Consider the following 23,845-nt stretch of genomic DNA (forward strand, 5'->3'; position numbering starts at 1 on the left):
GGGCACTCCTGCTAAAAACAATTGAAGTATCAAGGTGAGGCAACACCCACAGTCACACTTTGTGAAAAGCAGGGGCAAACCAAGAGCTTTTAGTGTGCTCCAGGGCAGAGGGAGCTGTCAGTGGAATGAAATGATGCTTGTAAGATCAAACTGGAAATATTTTGTGTTACTTATATACTCTAAATAAATACCAATATATTTTGAACCTTATATGACTTCCATCTTATAAAATGGTTATGTTTAGCACTTAGTCTTTATTTCACGAAAGAGGGACAGCATGCTGTCTCTGTTTTATAAAAAAGAAACTTGCTACAGTGTTTTGTTCAGGAGCCATCATGAGTGGGACAGGTGTTAACATGTGTATCAGAAACAGCCTTAAGCTCCAGGTGCATGTGAAGCAGACCTATTTCCCCAGGCAGGGAAGTCAAGCTGCTTGACTTATTCTTACCTCCATTCTCACAGCTGTTTAAAAATGCAAGCAACAGGCTGTTTAGTGTGATGCCCCACAGCCACAAGTTAGCCCAATAGGCAGAGTATACGGATCTCTGACCATGCAACTGCCTCATCTACGACATTTAATTTCTTCACCTCTTTACTCCATATGGTGTACACTCTTCAGGGCTGAGACCCTTTATGCTTTGGCCCTGGTTTCAGGAGGCTCCGATGTTAATAACAGCCATCATCACTAGCATCATCTGGAAAAAATAAGGACAAAGGAAGTATCAACTAGAACAAGCAAGTTTTCACCTCACCAAAATCAAGGTAGCAAAATTCATAACAATGTCTTTCACATGTAGTGGAAGAATGGAGCTAGGTCCCGCTCTGAGCTTAGCATATATAACAGTGCACTAACGGACTCCTTGATTAATTTTTGTGCTTTTACATATTGGGGCAGAAGCAAAAAACCATTAATGAAATTTAGAGGATACTGCATTTACTTTCCTTAGAAACCAGCCTGAAACTGGGAATGGTGTGGCCAGACCAAGAAAATGTGCAGTATAACACTGAAAAACAAAACAAAAGGCCAATAAATATTAAGTTGTGATGACTCACTACATGCTCTATGACTTCTTGTAGTTGATTTCTCACTTGTTGCTTCTATCAGTGTGTCCTTTCCAGAGAGAACAACTGGAGATTTGAGAAAGTACAAAGTACTCTAGAAACTGGTTCTTTGAAAGGAATTTACATCTGACAGGCAAATGATAACATATCTATATTTCATGGAGATTGTGACTCACATTATTTGTTTCAGGCAAGTATAAAAAGCCATGTCTCAGCTAAATCTTCTGTTATTATTTCCTCACAGAAGGACCACAAATGGGATCCTGGGCTCCATCAGGAGAGGGGTGGTCAGCAGGGATAGGGAGGTGATCGTCCCTCTCTACTCTGCTCTTGTGAGGCCCCATCTGGAGTACTGTGTCCAGGTGTGGAGCCCTCAGTACAAAAAAGATATGGAGATTTTGGAAAGGGTCCAGAGGAGGGCCACAAAGATGATCAGGGGGCTGGAGCACCTCCCCTATGAAAACAGGCTGAGGGAGTTGGGTTTGTTCAGCCTGGAGAAGAGAAGGTTGCGGGGTGACCTCATTGCAGCCTTTCAATACCTGAAGGGAACTTACTCCCAGGAGGGGAGTAAACTCTTCGAAAGGGCTGATATTAGCAGGACTAGGGGAAATGGTTTTAAGTTGAAGGAGGGAAGATTTAGGTTGGATGTTAGGGGAAAGTTCTTTACTAGAAGGGTGGTTAGGTCCTGGAACAGGCTGCCCAGTGAGGTTGTGGATGCCCCGTCCTTGGAGGTGTTCAAGACCAGGCTGGACGGGGCCCTGGGCAACCTGATCTAGTAAATGTGTATGTTTGGTGGCCCTGCCAGGCAGGGGGGTTGGAACTACATGATCCTTGAGGTCCCTTCCAACCCGGGTAATTCTGTGATTCTGTGATTCTGTGTGACCTATCCTTGACAAGAAATCAAATGATTTCTCACTCACTGGTTGGGAAATACTATCATTTTCTTTTCTGTTCCTAAACTTGTTTTCTTACAAGAGTAGAAATCAATGTAGCAATTTAGAGAATACACAAGGCCTTTCTAAAAGCCCTCTAAAGCAAGCAGAAATATTTCCATGCCACTGATGGACTTCACTAAATCGGTAGCTTGAAGCATCTCTTTGATTAATGGGCAAGTCTTCTGTTATCAAAAGAAAAATACAATGCACACTCCAAGCCAGTACAGCAGAGCTGCATGATGTTCCCAGAGAAAATTTAAAACAAACAAGCATGTGCAAATCTGTTTCTTTCTCCAAGCTGAAAGCCTGTGTAAAGTCTTTTATTATTTTGCAATTTGACACCAGGCATTAAAAATCATGTGTTCTGGTTTTTTGTTGTTGTTGTTGTTGTTTTGGTTTGTTTTTTTTTGTTCTAAATTCCTGAACAGTTCTGTGGCTCTGTTTTCCCAAATTGATCTAAAAACATAAGTTTGAGCTTGCAACACACTTGTTCTTTTTAAACCATATTTATTTTTGTTTTCAAGGGACTATTCCTTCTTATTAGAAGTTTTCCAGAGTAGTTGAAATCAGTGCTGTGCCATCATAAATTTTGTTGTTATTGTTATTCCAAATAGGTGCCTTTATTTTCCACCACATCTTAATCTTTATTTTTCCCCCACAGCAATAATGTTACATTGGCCTTTCTTCCTGCTATTCTTTCTCATTCTATTTTTTCCTCTGTCCTTTATGTTTGCACGCTGTCTCTTATAGGCAGAATGCAACTTTGTGAAAATGAGGCTTTCTTAACCTATTACTATTTAGTAAGTTCAAATCAATCAACTTTAAGCCTCTTTTATTTCAACGATCTACACCTTCTTTAGAAATACAGGAAGAGCAATAATTAAAATTACCATAGCATTTTGGGGGCTGTTTTGGATCATTTTATCAATGCCCTGTTATCCATAATTCTGTTGGCTGCCAGACTAGTGCTGAAGGCTTTTAGAAGTCTCAGTCTCCTTAGAGGGACACAGATGTGTAGGTAATGGCAGCATGTGTGTGAAATAAATACATAAATAAAAATAAAATCCACACACAGTTTGTGATACAGTGGTGCTGGAAGCAATCATATTTGCAAGTCATTCCCTAAGCTACACTGTTAAATCTTATGATGCATTTTCATACTCTTCTTCCATCAACAACTGAAATTGCCTTGAATCTCCTTCTCTTCCTTCTGTTTTCATTGTCTCAGTATTTTAATGATATACTGCAGTGGGAGGAGCATAGGAAAGAATTGAGAAAGCAAAATAGAACTTATTTGCATAAGACAAGTTTCCTTAAGAGTGCTGTGAGACAAGAAAGGAAATAATAAATCCCTTGGGAATTTGTTGCTCAGATAATTATCTGACACCCCTTCCTTTATGGGTTTAGACTCGCCTACCATGTTATAAAAGGTGTCATCTGCTGCACCCTTCTGGGCACTACCAGAACAGCACATTCTACAGAAAATCCCTTACAAAAACAAGTAGGGACTGGAGCACAGCTTTCATGAGCAACGTGGTGGCTTTTCTTATTATGAATAGAAAATAGGCACAACGTTTCTCCAGCTTCCTAAGACTAAAACGAGATCTAAGAGAGAAGACTTTTCCACTATACCTGCTTACATATCTAGAGCAACTTCAGAACCTTGCACTTGCATTTTGTAGCAATTACTGTTTGGTCAAAGAGCAAGCAGTGCTGTTGGTAGCAAAACAAGCAAGGTTTGGCTCTGTATGGTTTGTACCCCTGTTCATCACGTCCTCATTCATCTCTTGAGTAACTCACATCTCACATATATCAAACTTGTAAATATTTAGGTGACTTCTTCACTGACAAATGATTCCCTAATCCTGCTTCTTCCATTCCCATATGACTGTTGCATATACCATTTCCAAAAGCATCAGCCTTCCAGCACTGCTTTCAAATAATAATAATAAATTCCTAACTTCAACTAACCCTGCCTTGCTAGCCTCAGCTAAAGGCTTTATTGACTTGGCAGGTAAACCAGCTGAAAGTCATTGGGCACTGATTTCCTGATTTGCTTCAGCTGAGCCCCATAGCAGTGGACACAGTGCTGAAGTTTGTGGGACATCTTGTGAATCCTTAGAGGTCTAGGCAGTCCTGAGTTTTCTTGAGATTTCAGGAGCTTTACTTGGTTATAATACTGAGAACAAATAAATGCCTCACAAAACACAAGAGTGCCTTCACATTTCCCAGCATCCAATACAAATGACTGAATCTGATTTGGTAATATCTAATTCAAGGTTGTTTAAACGTCAACTGTATGGCAAAGAGGAATCACAGTATGGGAGAATCATTAACTTAATCTGCCGGCCCTGTTTGTTTGATGCCTCCTCAATCCAGTACAAGTCAATAAAACTTTGTGCACTGACAGACACAACTTCCAGCACCCACCAGCTGGGCCAAAATGGGAATTAGCAAAGCCACTTTGCTCCTTCTTTTCTTGTTCAGCACAGGTAAGAGTCTTTTTCCTTCTGCTTATGTGGGAGAGATGGGGGCCAAACACTTGAAAATTCCATGTTGTGCAAGTGGCTCACCAATCTGTGTGTCACCACTTACATGGACAATGGCCGATTTGGGGCTTTCTGGTCAGCAAGAGCTGCTTGTGAACAAATTTAGAGCTGTGGTCTATCTGGAGCTCACTGAAGGTACCAGAAGAGCAAAAGCTTTGGTTTCTGCACAGGAACCAAATGACCAGAAATGGGGACACCTTCAGCAAGTAATCCAAAAGCCTCTGAGAAAATCCACAGCAGTCAGTGGGGCTGTATCTCTAATTCAGCAGGCTCTGGATCAAATTCTGGAGATGTTTCAACTGCTGAGCATTGCCAAGCATGGTGATCCTGATTCCCATCTATTATGGCAGGAGTTTTCCAGTTTTTAAAAGCAATCTTTAAAAGAAAGATAAAACAGAATGAAGAAAATCTCCGTGACATTCCATGGACATCACATTTCTCTCTTGTCAAACTCTTACTGTAAACGTTTTCTATTTTCTTGGGGGCAGTAGGTAGAAATCTAATCTTCAAAAAACTGGATTAATTTTTCCAGAAGTAAACCTATAATTCTTTTTTTAAACAACTCTTAAAGAAGCTAGGAGTTCCACTAAAGACAACATAAGAATTTCAAGAGCATCTACAAGTTGTGCAGACTATTCAAGTATAAACAATGCTGGGCCCAAGGTAACCCAGAGAAAGCAACTTTGACTTTCCCATGCCTGTCAACAATAACCTACCTTAAAATAAATAAGCCACATCACTTCTGTAAATCCGTAACCTAATACTGGGTATGGAAATCTAAGAACAGAAGGTGGAGTCTTTGTGGGCACGAAAAAAAATAATTAGGTGGCAAATTCCTTTATGAGTAAAAATATTTGAGAGATAATTGTTAAATATATGAGCAAATACATCATTTACATCTGATGCACATGCAACTTTCAGATATATTCACACTAATTGATTCACTAATTTACAATGGTATATTCTGTTGCACCAGAGATGCAGCCTGACAAATTCATTATGAAGCCTGCATAAGCCATTGTGACAGAGTGGTGGTCATTGTGAAGGACTACAATGTCATTTTATTGATTGAGATTTCTTACTTCAGGGCAAGATATATGTGGATAAACAACTGTTCAGTGACCAATGAAACTGTGGTGATTATGAACCTATGTGGAAACCACAGTCTCACAGTATCCCAGTCTGCAGTTCTCCAAAACCTCAGTATTGACACCACTTCCCATCTTTCTCTGACTGGTGTTTGTTTGACAGCTTTATCTAAATGGTGACTTTAACTACCCATGCTGTATGAAAACTGGGATGCAAAGTCACAGATCTCCTTAGCTGCAGTATTCTGATGTTTAATGCCTGATTCCTTTTCTTCTCTTGTAGTGAAAGGAGACATACTGGATGACTATTTAAGAACAGATGGTGTTTGGATACTTACTAGAAATAAAGAGTTCTACAGTACAAATAATGAAAAAGAGTGTGCAGAGAAATGTGATGCTGAAAGAAATTTTAATTGCAGGTAATTTCCGTTGAATCTTAAAACACTTTCTGCTGTTGCTTAGAAGTCAGTCCACATCCCCAAAATTGAACAGAAAGCAAATAAATAAATAAACCTCTGGACTACGTAGCTAGAAAAAGAAAGTATGGAAAAGGCAAACAAGTAATGCTTGGTTTTTGTCATTTTAACACATGTAGTGAAGTGGTATGCATATTCCACAAGAAACATACAATAATACATGATTTTTCTTCAACTTTTTTGCTCTATACATTCTCTTCAGAAGTGTGCTACTCAGAAACCAGGATGGGGACTTCAGCATGGGATGTACATTTGTGCAAAACAAGTCCAGAGCCCTTGGGGAACCTATAAATTAGCAAAAGGTCAAGTAAAAGGTGAATCTGCATTGCCTCTCTTTCTCTACAGAAGTCCAAGGTCCTACTCCTATCCAGTGCTACCTGCAGGGTTGTTTACAATATTTTGCTTGATGCTGCCTTGTTTCACAAAATAAGAGATGTTTTTATGCATTGTAGGGAAAGGCACTAACTTAGGCAGCTATAATGCCATTGGCAGTGTTTTCCCAATGCTGTAGCTAGCTTCCGAGACAGTAACTTATTCATATACTCTGACATCTTGAAAATGCCAACCACTTCAGAGCAATAGAAAATGTCAGTGCCTCAAATATTGAGAGCAGCCTCTGAAAAAGCCAGATGGATATAAGAAAGTACTAGTAAAATAATAATCTATAGGAAATTACTTAAAATTTGAACTGAATTAAAGATATTGTTTCCTATGTTCTTCTCAACAGAGCCTTCCTATTCACCAAGAAAAAGCTACAGTGTTTGACATTGGCTGAAAATCGCAAAACAACAGTCGCGTTCCACAGTGAAGATGCAGTTCTCTATGAAAAGAAAAGTATGTATATAGTATGACACTACACACTTATACATGAATCCTATTTTTACTGCATCCTTGCAACCCCTACTGTGGTTCTGGAGTAAATAAATGCAGGTGGTGACAGTCTCAGTGAGGCGAGTTGACCTGTTATCTTTTGAGTTAGAAATGGATAAAAGAGGAGTTTCTGCTGTAGGTGTTTTTTTTTTTTCATATATTGAAACAAAAAATACATATGAATAAGTAATTGGATTTTAAATTGAAATTAACTTTTCTAAATTAATAAAAAAGTATCTTTGACCCAAATTATATTCTGTAACAGAGGCCAGAAAGTAACACTGGTGTAAACTGGCACAAATCAATACACATCCCTAACTTCAACTGATCTTCTATACACTGACTGCCATCATCCAAGCTCTTCCAAATTTCTGAAACATCTGAAGAGATACATCTGATCCTCATGTTATTACCAGAGGATGTGATTTTTATATCCAGGAGCCTTCACCTCTCAGGAAGGGAGGAAACACTAATAGTTTCTTTTTTTCCCCCACCCCCTTTTTCTTTTTCTTTCTTTTTTTTTTTTTTTTTTTGATGCCTCCAAACCAAATTTCATCCCACTGACATTCCTGAACTCAGATATTCTATGATTCCACAACTCCATAATTTGTATAAATTGTAACCCCTTGAAGGGATAACTGCATGATGCCTACCTATGCTGTGAATGTGCTTGTGACAAACACATTTCAAAGAATCAATCTCCAGAGGTCAGTGAAATACCTTGTTTTATATCCTGTAAGGTAAAAATAATACAAAGATAGTAATAATACAAGAAAGATGGTGATAAATGTCTAAAAGGTTATCTATAGGAAAAACTCACCAATATAGACGCCTTCAGTCTAGCTGGAAAACACTGAGACAAACTCCACAGAGAAGCAATCTCCAAGAGATGCTGCATTAGTGGTGGTCAGTCTTTAAATGAAGTCTAGAAGAGGTGGAGTCAAGTTCCACCCCTTCTGGGAGCACAGCTGAATTACCCTCACCTGTGCTCCCACACAACCCTGTGTCCCACCCAACACTTGCCTCAGCTGATTAATCAGAGGTTCAGGCTGCGATTACCAGTTTCCTATACATATCCCGATATTATGATAGTATAAATATGCAACTCGTATTTGTAACTTGTTGTATCTCCTTTTCTGATTTGATTTTATTAGCTTCATAAAATGCTTCAAGAATTTTCTTTTCTAGTCACTCATTCATTTCTAATTAATGCATTTTAAATGCCTTACAGAATCACATCTCTGTGTTCATGTGTGAGAGGTTCAAAACACTTAAATCTGAGTTTTAAGAGATGTAACCACTGAATTAAAAAAGAAAAAAATTCAATTTCAGTGTATCTTCTACAATGTAAAAGAGGAATTGGGGAGGACTACAGAGGAACAGAAGCCAAAACTTGGAGAGGCATTCCATGCCAGAAATGGGCAGAAAAATCACCCCACAATCCAAAGTAAGGCCTTATTTATATTTGTGTTTATGTTGTTCTGAATCATTTCCAAGCTTCCCCAACTTTATGTGTATAAACAACTTCATATTGCAAGCTATTAAAGTGACATTTTAAGACAATTTTCAGCTCTCATATTAGTTTTGATTCTATTGGCAGAGAACTGCAATGATCTAGATAAGAAAAGGCTGCATTGTCAGCTAGAGAAGTTTTGTCTACTCACTGTACATCTTAAGAAGGTGAAATGCTGCTTCCTCCAACACTGAATGAAAGTTTTACTACTGGTGACACAGTATTTCATGGATTAGATCTTCAAATCTGTTTTTCTCATTTCTACTATGAATGAGTAGAGAGCAAAAGGAGCTCAGTATGTTTGACATACCCCTCCTGCTCTACTGAATGAATTGTATTAAAATAGTTTTAATACTATTACAGCTTTACGCCTGAGAAACACCCAAGAGCAGAGTTGGAGGAAAACTACTGTAGAAATCCTGATGGGGATGTAAGAGGACCCTGGTGTTATACAACAGATCCTGCTACCAGATTTGATTACTGTAATATCCCAGAGTGTGAGGGGCAGATCATGCAGACTGGAGAAGGTACATTTATTTTTCTGGGACAAGGTTTTCAGCAAGGACATAATATTATTCCTGCTATTTGTTCTTACATTATTATTACAGATTGGTTTCAAATGTGAATTTAGGTCAAGCTGAAACTTAAGAAGATTTCAGCACAAGGATTGTTTTCCTATCTGGATCCAGTTTGAAAATAATGTTGTAAATACAGAGCATTTTTATTTTTATTTATATGTTATTTATTTATTGTACTGATTTGCTGGTATTGTTCTGCTCTTACCCTTACTGATTTATTTAATTTTAACAAGAGTAAATACTAACCCAATTTCTGCGTTACATATAAAGACTCCAGAACAACCATTACATGCAAACATGTGACAAAGGCCTCTCTGCAAATGATATATATCTCTGAAGCTTGATTTGTCTGACTGGGCTATCATTCTGTGTCTTCTGGATTCCTTCAATCATTGTTTAGGGCAAAACCTTCTAGAAGAACAAGAAATTTCTATTATTTCTGTTTTCCTGTCAATCTAGTCTTTCATGAGGATCAGAGTTCAAGGGCTGGTGTGAACCTTGCTTTGTTTTCATTCTACATAGATCCTACAGTGGAGTGCATGGAGTGTAATGGTGAAGATTATCATGGAAGTGTTTCCAGAACAGAGTCTGGGCTTGAGTGTCAGCGCTGGGATGCTCAAGAACCTCATATGCATGGATATACCCTAAAACAGTGAGTCATTCTCAGTGCTGTGCTACCCCACTCATTTCTGTAGTGCCTGGGAGTCCCTGCCTGCAATCACTCTTATTGCTACAGCCACCCATAGCAAATTCATAAGCTTATCTTTCATTTTTGATATGCAGCTTTCCAGGGAAGGACCTGAAGATGAATTATTGCCGTAATCCAGATGGAGAACTTCGGCCCTGGTGTTTCACCATGAGCCCCACTAAACGATGGGAATACTGCAGCATTCCTCGTTGCAGTGAGTCTGACTCCTTGAGATTGCTCCATAGGGTAGCTCTTATAATTAAAATAACGTAGGGAGGAGAAAGACAAGAGATGACAGTTGTGAGTATCCTAAGGAAATCCTTGTGAATATGGGATAATGTACAATAATTAGCAGAATCACTCACTATACTACTGTTGCATAAAATCATGTAAGGTGATTGAGAGTGCAGTTGCACAATGCCAGAGGTGTTATGGAAACTCCGGTCTTAAACTAAACCACCATACATTTCAATTCACCTAAAAGGCAGGGCATTCTCTCTCAATCACCTTGATTTTCCATTTACCTGAGAAGGCAGAGTCATAAGAAACACATAAGCCTCCATGGCTGCATTGTGATTTTTTTACCTGAGTTTGGCCAGCACAGCTAGAACTGCCTTTTTTTTAGTGAGGGATTAGTCCTGAGAAATAAGTTCAGGCCTCAGGAGAAAACCTAATTCAATTGTTAGCTAACTTTGACCATGAAGAACAAACTAGTTCTGGACATTTCCAAGGCACTGAATAATGACATTAGCACTGCTGTTTTTTGGATTTTCACCAACATAATCTCTGCTGAAAGAAAACTTTGCACGTTACCATTATAGAAAGCAATGATTTTTTTAATATAGTTGAAGGCATTGTCTAGTTGTAATTTTTTTACTCTTCACTATTTTTATTTTATTTTATTTATTATTATTATTTTTTAATCCTGTTACAGCTATGCATCCACCAGCCTCTGGCCTGGGCTCCCAGTGTATCTCAGGGAATGGAGATAACTACCGAGGCAGGATAGCCATCACCGAATCTGGAAACACCTGCCAGCATTGGAACATGCAGTTTCCTCACAAACATGGATGGATTCCTGACAGATACCCCTGCAAGTATGCTGAGCCTCCTCATTTTAGCAAGAGCATGATTTTCCCTTAGTGATCCAGATACAGAGACAAAAGGAGCAGTTCTGTTGATAAGCTGTTTTCTCTCTGTCACCTCTCACTACTGCTATTCAGGCCTTGCTCTTCACTTTTTTTAATTTATTTTTTTCTGCACTCCTTTTTTTTTTTTAACCAACTTAATTCTCATGTACTCATGTCAGCTATACTTGCATTCCTCCTCATCCCACTGCAGCTGTAAGTATTTATTGCTTTTACATCAACAAAACCCCTGGTTGTGTTCTCTGACACACTTTTGATGTGCTCCTCTTCTGAAGAGCAATGCTCCAGGGCTCAAGATGTTCCAATACTTCCCTGTGCTCAGAGGTCAGAGGAGCTGGGTCTGTAGAGCATTATCAGTGGGCACAGGCTTTTAGCTCTGTTCCTCTCTGGGACCTGTGGGTTGTAAAATAGATCCTGTAAGATTTCCTGAGCATGCAAAACCCTATCTATCATCACTGCAGAAGGTGGTTGAGGACAGAGAGCAGCTTGCACAATGTGACATCCAGCCTTGCCTTGATCTTGCAGTACGGGGTCTGGTGCACTAATGCCTTGTGTTTCAAAGTCAGTTGTTACCACCCTTTCCTGGTCTCAAAGAAAGAGCAGAAAGTGTAAGCACTGTAGAAACCCTTCATATGACATCATCATTTAGACTATAAATTCAATTGCTGCTGACTAGCTCCAGAATAGCGGTGAATGAGGTAATATATCTATAAAAACAATGAATATAATTGCTGAATGGAGTTCTACATGCAGCAATTGTGAATAGTCTTGTACTGTTTTTTACTCCAGTGAGTTATTTAAAACAAGTGCTTCTGTTTCAGGGGTTTAGAGGAAAACTACTGCAGAAACCCTAACGGAGAGAAGAGGCCTTGGTGCTACACCATCAACAGCAGTGTCCGGTGGGAATACTGTGCAATTCCCCAATGTGATGGGACAGAACAGAGTGCTGGTATGAGTAGTGGAGTGCACTTAAGGACACCAAAGCAGAGACAAACTTCTTGCTTCTCATTGTGAACGTCAATTTTTTTGTTCAGTCACTTTGTCACTGTTGTTAATGCAGTTGTTCTGCTAGGTATGTTAGAAAATCTGCCAAATGGTGGACTTCCAATGGAAGTGGTGCGGAGACTGTAAGTCACCAGCTGACCCAACAGAAGAATAACAGATCAAAAAGGGGTTTTGTTAGGTTCTGTTTTCCAAATTCTGGTCATTATTAGCAAGTTAACTGAAAAAAAAATAAAATAAAAAGAGCTTAAAAGACATAAAAAGTGCTAAATAAAAGGAAGTCCTGTTTTTGGAGGAAAAAACAAAATAGCAAAAGAGGGGACAGTAGCTTCCAAAGCAGCAAAATCTCCTGTGAAGTACCCCTTGACTCAAGCAGACAAAAGAAGGAAGTGTTAGTTCAATTAAAAGGATAAGAAGAGGTCAGAAATTTAACATAATCTGTATTCTAGAAATAGAAACAAAATCACTAAGATCTCTCACCTCTGAGGAGTTTCATTTTCAACTCAAACATTTCCACAAATGCCAAAATGAAACAGAGGAATGCACACCCCAATGGCCAGCATCTGATGCATGAGGATAATCTGTGAAAGTTCTAAATAACTTTGGAAAAGCCTTTCTGTTTTTCACACTGGCTAATATGCTCTCATAAGAATTTCACTGCATAAATGAGTAAATCCCTTTTGTCCTCTTAAGAATTCAATGTTTTCTTGTGCCTACTTAATACAATCATAAAATCATGATACAAGAGACCCGTTCTGCTTCTTGCTGCAGATGTGGCTACAGAGGTACTCTTGCCAGAGGAGTGCTATCAAGGCCAAGGCCTCAATTATCGTGGCACAACTTCCACCACTGTATCAGGACGGAAATGCCAAGCCTGGAACTCCAAGTCACCACATGACCATGGAAAGACCCCAGAAAAATTCCCAAATGCGTATGTTTATCTTCCCTTTTTTTTTTTTTTTTTTTTTTTTTTTTTTCTCTATCTGACAATGACCAGCGCTGAAAATGAGACAGATCTTCTTATTTCAGCACATCCATGTTTTAAAACACGGATAGGGAATGTATCCGTAAAAGACAATTTCTTTCACTATAGTTTTAGCAGGATTCAGAAAATATCTTCTATTAGCCTCATATTTCTAATCTGTGTTTTTCTGGCATCTGCTGAAATATGCATTTTATATAAGAACTTGAGACCTTTGCAATATTTTTTCTACTTGTTTTACCTGGGGAGAACACAGCATGTATGTTGCAAAACACACAGACAAGTACATCATAGTTAGAGATACCATTTTAAACATCTTTTGTGGCTGGAACTGGACATCCAGAACTGAATTCACTGAATTTTCTCACTTGATTTGTTTACTTTTTTCTCTGGAATTAAAATACTGGATTAGAAACAACTTGGAGGACTAACCATAATTACTGATTTTTTAAGTCATATTTTTGTCATTGAAAGTACTTACATATTGAAATTGAAAAGTATTTCATTTCTGGGGGGATCAGAAAATACTGCAACTCTGCAAATCATTGGAGAGAGAAATTCCAGTTTCATTCACCCCAGCAAATACAGTGCACTCCCTGAATTACCATGTGTTTGTAAATTACCATTTGTTTTTAAATTAAGTTAATAATAATAGTAATAATTCTCATGAGTATTCAATTTCCATTCTTCTTCATATAAGGAAGAACCTTTGACAATAAAAAAATTAAAATATTCCAGCATATTCATAGCTAATTTGCACATTTACATGATTATGTATGCTTGCCTATATATGTACTTTGAAATAAATTCTTTGTCAGCATTTATTTAGCTACTCAGTACATCTACATATTGCAGCCAGAATTAAGCCAGAGGTAGAGATACATCTCCTTAGAGATAAATATATTAATGTCTCTGATGTACATGGGAAATAAAACTCCAATTTTATCTCAGCCAAAGATGTTTTTGCTGGTAGTAATATATCTGGCAATAATTAAAAGAATTTTAAAATGTATTTATCTCTGTGTAGTAGATACCTTTTTGGTAAGGCATTCCTGGCATTACTTTCAATCTTACACAGCATGAATATTTGTACTTATTTTTGCAGAGATCTGAGAGAGAACTATTGTAGAAATCCAGATGGTGATAGCCGCCCATGGTGTTTCACCACAGACCCCAGCGTTCCATGGGAGTACTGCAGTCTCAAGAGATGTGATGGTCATACTGAGGAAGCCACACCAAACGACCCCCCTGCAGCAGTGGCACAAAATGTTGACCTTCCTATCCCTCCCACAACATCTGGTAACAGCTGGCATTAGCTGTCACCTTCTCTACAGTCTATGGATCAAACAAATGGCAACCCAACACAATTATTCTTGAGTAGTGCTACAACAAAACAGGCACACCTCTCCTCTGGCAGTCACAACTGTGTTGTTGAATTTTGCAGCTAATTCTCCTTAACCAGAGTTTATCCAGCAGCCTGTATCATTTTACAGTGCATTCTATGAGATATCATCTTCACTTAGGAGGATGAATGAAAATAGACAGCACTTCTAGCGTTTCTGTAGCTGTGTGCAATTGAAATACAACAATAATAAATTTTGTTTGTGCCTTGCTTTATTGTTTTTAGGAGGTTGTCTTTATCTTCTTGTATTGTTCATAGGCAACTGTGTCTTTCAAAAGCTATACACCAAGATAAGTTGGCTTTTGCTCTATCCTCCTTTACTGCTTCCTTATTTAATAGCCTATGTTGGTCAAAGCAGTGTGACTTTTCTGAATGCTCCATAGAGTGTCCACTGAATATTTGTGTTGCAAAGCAGGGTGGCTGGGCTGGATAAAAGATTTGTTTATAAAAGACACTGTACTCTTCCGCACGGAAGGAGGAAGCATCTGAAGCAACGTTCTAGGAGACAACAATTGCTTTCTCAGTGTAATGGGCTGCTAACTCTTAAACATGATTTTCTCATCAAAGGTGCTTCCTGATTTTAGTTTAGCCAGGATCTTAGAGTCTTCAGGTATCAGAAAAGCATCAGCCTGAAGTTCCTTGTATATATTGCTTTGCGGTTCAATTACTCTTTATGTCCAGGAGAACATCTTGACAGGCAAGAGATCACAACCCATGGTACATCTTTGCCTTTCTGCTAATGACAGTAGAGAAGAAGGAAGCCCTAAAAGTACTTAATCTGGGTTAGTTCTGCATTCTGCAATACCAGCACACATAGATTCAGTAGATAACAATCATTTCCTTTTCCTTTTTTTCGCAGACTGCATTAACGGTAACGGTAAAGACTATCGCGGCACAGCAGCAAAAACTGGAAATGGCAGAACTTGTCAAGAGTGGAGTTCTCAGAGCCCTCATAGCCACAGATACTTCACTCCTCTGACTCATCCAAGAGCAGGCCTGGATAAAAACGTAAACATCTTGTACTGCCACTGGTGTCACTGACCTAAGATGTTGGTATTTCAAGCATAGATGTACAACATCGAGCTGATAAAGGCTTCCCTTATTTTTGCAAGTACCAGAGCAATGCCTTTTGTTGTATGCCACCAGCTGAGCAGGCTCCTGGCAAACTCTCAGGACTAACCTAATTTGCTCTCACTAATTTCAGAGGAAGAAGTATTAGGCCAACAGTAAATGCCATACTGCAAAACAGTTAGTCATCCTATGTCAAGCTTTATTTAAAAAGCACTAGAGCTAGGCTGACTCTTGATGGATTCAGAAAAGTATAGATGCTTTATCATACTTGTATACTTTTACAGTTGGTTTTGAGATACAGAAAATAATGAATTTTGTTTAGAGGGAATAGAAAATTTTAAACATGCAGTGAGGAAGTGGCTGGGGAACATAGTTCAAAGTTTTAGGTTAACAACTTTAGAAAACATGTGTTTGTAGACTTCTTCATAATGTTGCTAACATTTGGAGTCTTCATTCTTTGTTTTTGTAATTATTACAGTATTGCAGGAATCCTGATGGAGATATAAATGGTCTTTGGTGCTTCACAACAGATCCAGAAAAAATATGGGAGTACTGTGAAATCCCGCGCTGCTGTAATTATCCTTAAAGACTTCTCTGTTTTCCCTTTCTGCAACACATTGTGGCAATAACAGAAAGTTTTAAACTCAGCTACAAGCAGATGGAGTAGGTAGTAACTTTAGATTTCAATGTAGATCTGTACAGCAGCTAGACAAAATCAGACGCCTCTAATATTCAGCCAAAGTTTAGATAACCTGGTGTTGAGAATCCTCAATAAGATTTCATAGATAATCATTAATGTGTTCTTTATTATCAGAGAAGCTGAGCACTTGGAGTTGCTATGTGAATATGAAATACCAAATGAAGCTGTGAAAAAGATGCATTCTTTCCCCGGAGTCTTCAAACAAAGGAAAGGATTTCCATGATGTGCATGCTAGTCTTTCCATGCACTTTGTGGCAGAACTAGTGCCTTGAGAAATGCCTAATACAATTTTCTGTTTCTTGGGAGAACCAGAGATTAAACAAAAATTGTTTTCATAATCTGCTGACATAACTTTTCTTCTGATCTGGATGTAAAAATAATTTTTCCCTTGACATTTTGCTTTTCTTTTGGGGTAGGCAGTGAATTTGGTCCTGGGTATTTTATGTATTATTTATTTATTCATTCGTCCTATTTATTATACTGAGCAGCTGTAGCATCTGCAGAAAATTCAGCAGCAAAAGATGTCTTATCTTCTGTGATGCCCTGGGAATTGATGCGTATAATAGCTCCGGTGTATTGACAGTGTTACTTAGCTCACAGAGGCAACACACTTGCTTTGCTCTTCCCTTCTTTGCCTGAATTTTGGCAGATGTTTGCGTATTTATATACATGTATACATATATGTATGTACACACCCATGCATGTAGATACATAATATATGAAGACATGCATAAATATGTGTGCATGTATGTTTGCATATATATATATATATATATATATATATATATAAAATGTTGGGGATATGGAAATTCTATCTCTTCTTCATCTTATGTATCATTTGTAACATCTAGCAGCCAGGACAGTGTAATAATGCAAAATAGTGAAGAATGATCACTCTTTTACAAGTATGTGATATTTGTCATGATGGCCATCTACTGTGTTCATCTAAGCAGTAATATGTTACAACTGTGCACATCAATTTTTCTAACCAGACCTAAGAGCTGCACAGGACAAAAGAATACAGAAAGTTACACAAACAGGTGGCAGAGCTTGTAAACAAACCTGCTCCCTGAGATTTCTGTGATGGAACTTCACTTCTAAAGATCTGATTTCTTCTCGAAAGAACCTTGGAATACTAGATTTTCAAATTGCCAGTCTTACAATCAGTTGCCTTTGGTTACTTTACTAATTGTCTCATAGTAAAACTATGTATGTCATGTATTAGTGTCACATTGAAATGCTCTAGATAATGATAACATAATGCAATCCAAACCAATTTCAACAGTGAAAATCTAAAGAAAATACAAAAGAGCCTCACCTCTTTCTCTTTTCATCAGATTACACAGTGAGTGGCATTACAGAAGTGAACCAAAATTCATTGTAGCTTTTTTTAAAATTTTTTTTATGTTGTAGCTTCTTCTGAGCATGACTGTGGAAAATTCTCAATGAGAAGTGAGCGGACCTGTGAGCAATACAGCATGTGTGATGCATCTCCAGGGTCTTGGCCTTGGCATATCAGTCTCAGGACAAGGTATTAATATTTCATACTATGAAATATATACCATCCCTGACTACAAGGGTTTCATAAGGAACAGGCATCAGAAAGGGATTGGTACAAAACAATGTATACGCTTCTGGAAACTAAGTTTTGTTTCTATTTAAAATACCTTAACATATAAATTATTCCCACTTTCTTCTGAATACCCAAAGCAAACTTGAACTACAGATACTCTTAGATTTACTGATGTGGAGAAGCAATAAGTCTCACTGGGGATAATGACAGTTAATTGCATTCTGCACTGGGGGGTTTATGCCCAGAAATGCTCAAATCTATATTTCTGTTGTGTTAGAAGTTATGTGAAGACTACCACCTTTCTGAACAAAAATAAATTGCTTGTTTGCTAGTTTTTCCCACTGCACGTAGCACAAGTGGTAGGAAGTTGACTGTACAGTCTGAGAATAATATGGTTATTTTATTCTCTGTTCTAGTACCAACATGCATCATTGTGCTGGCACCCTGGTACATCCACAGTGGGTCCTTACTGCAGCTCAGTGCTTGCAAGAGTGAGTATCAACTGGGATGAAGGACAGGTATTTCTTACAGCTTGATGAAAAAAATCAACAGAGGCACAAAATGTAACTGATTGGGCACTTCACTTATTGATCTTGATTGATGGTTTAATCAGCCTGTGCTATATCTGCACCATCTCTTCAAGTTAAAGCAAGCAAGCAGCATCTCTTACATCTGAAGGAGGCAACTGTGTGTCTTGGAAAACACCTGTGATGGTGTCATCCGGAGAGAACTACACAAGTTAAATCAGCATGCTTTAATGTACCTCATGAGGTTCAACAAATCCAAGTGCAAGTTCTTGCACCTGGGCCACAGCAACCCCCACTACTAATACAAACCCAGCCATCTTGTAAATTGCCACTCTCTGAAGAAATCAGGAAATTTTATGAATGATGTTCCTGAATATGTGTATGGATGCATAACCTTGCCACTGTCATTCCTTCCAGGTCAGCAGAGCCCTCTTCCTATAGGGTCTTTCTTGGGATACAGAACCTAAATGCAGAAGAGCCATCCCTGCAGATCCGAAGCGTTCACAAATTACTGAAGGAACCCAGTGGAGCAGACATTGCTCTGCTAAAACTGAACAGGTACTGTTTCAATCAAAGTTTTCCATTCTCTGCACCTGAAGTCATGAGTTACCTTAGCCTGGATTTGTGTGAGAGCATATTAGCTTAGGGATCTGCTCAATTGCAAATGCTGAGCATCGCTCCTGCTGAAAGACATCACTGGAAGAACCTGTGTAAGCTATTTACACAGCTTAGGAAAGACAATCTCATCTAACTGAGATGGGAGGGATTGCCATGGGGAATTCCACTTGGCACCTGCTGACTAGAGCTCCACTGAAACAGGGAGTATAGAAATAAATCCAAGTAGAATTCTGTTTGGAGGATCTTCTGCTTGGAGGATTTTCCTGCTGGACAACCTGAGCTGTGATCATCAGCTGAAGTTCTGGCTAAGAGGCACCAGAACTTCTTCAGGTTTCCCTGCCAGTGCTGTTGGCCAGGCCACATGCATGTCTCACAAGTATCAGAATTGGCCAAAAACTCAGTAAAATCAGACCCAGTTTGTGCCATAGGAAAAATTCACATGCATAATTGTAAATTCCTGAAGTCCTCTTTTGTGTCTTTCTCAGTCATCTGAGCAGTCTGCTCTGAAATCTGTACATTTATTTCAATTTTATTTCCTTTTGGAATGATCCCACAGATTTTCTTCTTTCTTTATCAGTTTTCTACTTGGTCTTCTGTCTGCTCACCACACATAAGTTAAAAAGCATGAAAACTTTGTGTTTGACCTGAGAGGACTTTTCTTTTTAGAACATCCACCCTAATATTTTCAGTTTTAATGAACAAAGAACAATTACTTTCACTTAAATTTCAACACAGGCCCTCTGTTTCTCAGTTAACAACAATCCCACTAATTTCAAGTGAACATAAGGATCTCATGCTTCATCAGTTTTGTATTTGCTATTGCTTGTAACTAGCTTGTTCTTTCCTTCTTTTATTGTGTGCCCCACATACATACCATACAGTTGTAATTGTACAATTGTAAAGTTGATGGATAACCAGAGGTTATGCAGAAAAGAAGACAAACAACAAATACTCACCAATGCTGGGGTGCATGGTAAGGATAGGTGCTCACTGATACCAAGGCTCACTGCAAAACTCCACACAGGAGCAATCCTACCTTAGTGGTGGTCAGCCCTTAAATGAGGTCTAGGAGAGATGGAGCCAAGCTCCACCCCTTCTGGGAGCACAGCTGAATTACTTTCACCTGTGCTCCCACAGCTGACCAGTTGCTTGCCTCAGATGGTAATCAGAGGTTCAGGCTGTGATCAAGTTTCCCATACAGCTTATGCATGCTATAGCACTACCATCAGTTCTGCAGCAGCAGTACCACCTGAACACTTCCTGCAAATGAAATGCCATAAATAACAAGTATGGATCTGGATAGTGATCCATCACTTTCTACCTTCAGGCACCTTTGTCTGCGAGTTGCTAAGTGACTGAACAGTCTAAAGCGAAGACCTCCACATACAATATTTTCATCCCCTGAATAACTTTCCCAGGCCCCTGTCTGTTCCTCATTAAGCTTTATTCCAATGTTGAAGCTTCGAGGCATTATGCTGTGATAAGGAAGAGTTTTATTTTCATATTTACTTACTATGCTTGACATTGTGCGAGATCCGAAGTTGCATTAGCCATGGAGCCAGAGAAAAATATTTTTCTGTAACTTAAGCTGTGCCTGCTTATTTACTCACTTATCCATTCTTTCACTTCTTATTAAGTCCCTGGAAATGTTTGCAGCCTCCAAGTTAGAGAGAATCACTGCACCTGCAAGGGCTGCTAAGTTGGGCTCAAGATTGTGCATGTTCTTTTAAGTCTGACTGAATAACCTGAGATCAGCTCTCTAGCACTACCTGCAAACACACTCACACTGTGACTCTGCCCACAAATGTATCTCAGAGACTTTCAGTTGCTGATAGGTAACATTTTTTTTTTTTTTTCCAGGATGTGATCAGGCACCATTTTATAATCATCTGTATAGTTTCAAAGCATCATCATCTTCTCCACCTTTCCCTATCTCCCCACTTTCTTGCAGAGCCTACTGAGTATGAAGACTGAACAAATGGATTATCATTTGCCTAAGTAACCGTTCTTTATTGGCTTGTTTTTCAGTCCTGTAACAATTACCGACCATGTAAAACCAGTTTGTTTGCCTGAAACAAGTCTGATGATTGAAAGAAACTCCGTATGTTTTCTAACTGCTTTTGGAAAAACAAAAGGTAAAGCATATTCAGTGGGACTGAAAACTAAGGGGAATTCTCAAATGTTTTCCTAAAAATACATATAATTTTAGAATCTGGAGGAAAAAAAATGCAGATTTAACTAAGTCAGAAATCACCATGCATTATTCTATTTTTTTTCTCAACATATACGCACATTTTACCTCACTGAGCATATAAGGTACATCCTTCCCACCCTATGTGCCAGACAGCACCTTAGTAGCACTCCACCTGTAAAATGAAGAAAACAGAAGTTTCTTAGGGAATGCATTCATAAAATTGAAAGAAAAAAAATAATAATCACAGAACAATTTTTTGCCTCTGTGTTTCACCGTAATAATCTTTCACATGGGTTGCAATGCTTCTTTCTCCTTCTTGTGTCATTTAGCTATACAGCTGATGCTGTGAAGATAACATTTAGGAATAATCACTACATCAGTGTTGTGGTTCATCAGCATCACCAATAACATTTTTCTTCAGCACAGACAGGGTTTTCTTGTTTACCATGCCACACGGTGGCAGCAGCTTCTTACATTCATTTCAGCGATCACCACAAGAAAAGGGTAAAGTCAAGATTTCAACAGGCCATTATAGCATTTAAGCTACAGCAGAAAGATGGTCCTGCCACATCATGAAACTAATTATTGAAAAGGGGTACAGAGGCAGAGCCCCACACCTAAATACAGTGTATTCTAGGAAAATTCAACTGTTTTTACAATCTAGTAAGTGCTACATTGAGGCCTGAAAGAATTCAAATTAATTTGAAGTAAATCCAAGCTTTTTCCTTTGATGTAAGCCATAGCTACCGCACTATAGTGAAAGCCCAAAATAAACATGATTGTTCTCCATACTAAGCATCTAGCTTTATTTTGTAACACATTACAAACTGATTGTTGAGAGGAATGGTCCAATTACTAAAAATTTAAAACACTTACTAGTGAGAGTCCAGCATCCCAAGGTACCCATGATAGAGCTGGGGTCCGATCCTAGTCCTTTCATTGCTCAGGCCTCACTGCATCGTCACAGTGCCTAGGTTACGATTTATAACTGTTCTATTTTCTTGCTCATTCTCAAAGGTACTGATACAGGCAAGAGATTAAAAGACATTGAATTCCCCATACTTGAAAAGAGAATGTGCTATCGCCCTGGATTTTTCAATGGAAGTGTAGAGAACCATGAATTTTGTGGTGGATTCCCTTTTGTAAGAGTACGTTACTGTGAGGTAAGAATAATATAGCTTTGAGTATGAGCAGGTCAAATGTAATTTTATTTTTTTTTTTCCCAAGGCTGAGAAATAGCTTCACCAGTTCAAGGTCTCTGCATGAAATGTGAAGACTAAGGCATAGGTAGCATCTTTCTTCCCTCACACAGTCAATCAGAACAGCTGCAAAATTGTATCCTGACATATCCTGTATGTATTAGTAGCCCAGTATTGTGAATACTCCATCCCTGCATAAAGTAACTCTGGGATAAGCTATTTGGCCTTCCCTTTGCAGAGAGAAGGAAACCAGTGAATGTTTCTGGTTCCCACCTGACATTGTATCACTTCTTTATTTAATCCCCTGATTGCTAATGCTTAAAGTGTTCCCAGTTTCCAAATCTTCACAAACTTACAGTAAGACATTTAAAATGTGATTTTCTTTATTGGAGGATATCATATTGGGTACTTTTCAATACAAAGCTGATGACTACCTGGAGGCAGTCAGAAGACAAAGTCTGTCTGAGCAAGTAGTCAGTGCCACAACAAACGCTACATACAAGAGTACGGATGGTGAATTCACTGATACATACACAAAGCACTAAGCATTTCTATTTGTATCCTGCCTTGCCTGGGTTTTAAGAAACAGCATAATAACCATAATATTCATTTTGTCTGGAATCAAGAAGATGGAGAATGCAGAAAACTAAGATACTTCCTGCTGTTGTGTAACTGCTCTCAAGCTGATATGGGGTTATTTTACACCCAGGATTGGTACTTGGATCTCTCTTCTTCAGACAAAAAGAATGACCTGAGTCCTTGGAGAACAAAAACAAACAAAAAAAACCCCATCATTTTCCTCTCCAAATTTTTGTTAAAATAAGGAGAAGAAAATTCTATTCTACAGCTCTCTCCTCAGCTATATTCTGAGGCCCTCAGAGTTACCACAGTGATATTGCTGACAGTATTTTGTTGTTTGCATGTCTAGTGTCATTACTAGAGGAGTTACCTTATTTTCTCTTCTTATCCCTAGGCTGAAGTTGGAGGACCTCTAGTCTGCCAAAATAAAGATAGATTTGTCCAATATGGAGTCACTTCTTGGGGACTGGACTGTGCCCAGCCATCAAAGCCTACTGGTTTTATCCAAATTCCTAGCTTTCTGTCTTGGATCAAGAATGTAATGGTTACCCACTGAATCTGGACAGCATTCCAAGCATAGTTTTAAAATAGAAATAATTCAGAAGAATCTTAAATAAATATCATTTCTTACTGAGAATAAGTAGTTATTACAAAGCAATAACCATGTTGACCAATTATGACTCTTTCAGCACTATGTGTGGATAAAAGTATAATGACACAGAAGTATAATGACAAAAGATCAACACGATGGAATAGCTAAACAAGAAGTATAATGACAAAAGGACTAGCACAATAGAAAGGTGTCACAAAAATGAAAAGTGCTCGCTCATTTCTGAAGATCTAGGCTCCCAATAAAAACCCCATGCGAGAGATCACCAACCAGAGGCCCTCCCCCAGTGGCAGCCAGCCCTTAAATGAGCTCTAAGAGAGGTGCAGACAGGCTCCACCCCTTCTGGTCACACAGAAAAAAATATATCCGTTTCTCTCTTAAACATACCTGCAGACAAACACAATTGTTCAGATAAACGCAACTGCTGCTGAACTGGGAACTATTTCGAAGTATTTTTCACTCTTCAGATGCCTGTTTTTGA

General features: G+C 38.6%; 1 protein-coding gene across 3 annotated transcripts; it reads left to right on the forward strand.

Moving 5' to 3' along the window:
* The first annotated feature begins 4,339 nt into the window (after positions 1–4,339).
* On the forward strand, positions 4,340–23,391 carry LOC107311523 (plasminogen-like). 3 transcript variants are annotated; one of them, XR_014943973.1, is made up of 19 exons: positions 4,340–4,489; positions 5,918–6,053; positions 6,838–6,944; positions 8,313–8,427; positions 8,857–9,020; positions 9,594–9,723; positions 9,855–9,973; positions 10,694–10,856; positions 11,729–11,856; positions 12,681–12,840; positions 13,997–14,190; positions 15,153–15,301; positions 15,843–16,031; positions 17,478–17,595; positions 18,054–18,128; positions 18,582–18,722; positions 20,811–20,917; positions 21,994–22,139; positions 23,149–23,391. XR_014943973.1 is itself a non-coding variant. In XM_015858061.3 (19 exons), the coding sequence occupies exons 1-19, from the start codon at positions 4,441–4,443 to the stop codon at positions 23,308–23,310; spliced, it is 2,457 nt and encodes an 818-aa protein (XP_015713547.2). In that variant the 5' UTR covers positions 4,340–4,440; the 3' UTR covers positions 23,311–23,391. The 3 variants fall into 3 exon arrangements, 1 of the variants encoding a protein (XP_015713547.2); XM_015858061.3 differs by having other exon boundaries at positions 15,843–15,936; XR_014943974.1 differs by lacking the exons at positions 18,054–18,128; positions 18,582–18,722; positions 20,811–20,917; positions 21,994–22,139; positions 23,149–23,391 and having other exon boundaries at positions 15,843–16,027.
* The last annotated feature ends 454 nt before the right edge of the window (positions 23,392–23,845 follow it).

This window comes from Coturnix japonica, chromosome 3 (assembly GCF_054131305.1).
Source record: "Coturnix japonica strain WE chromosome 3, WE-NBRP24, whole genome shotgun sequence".
Taxonomy (NCBI): domain Eukaryota; kingdom Metazoa; phylum Chordata; class Aves; order Galliformes; family Phasianidae; genus Coturnix; species Coturnix japonica.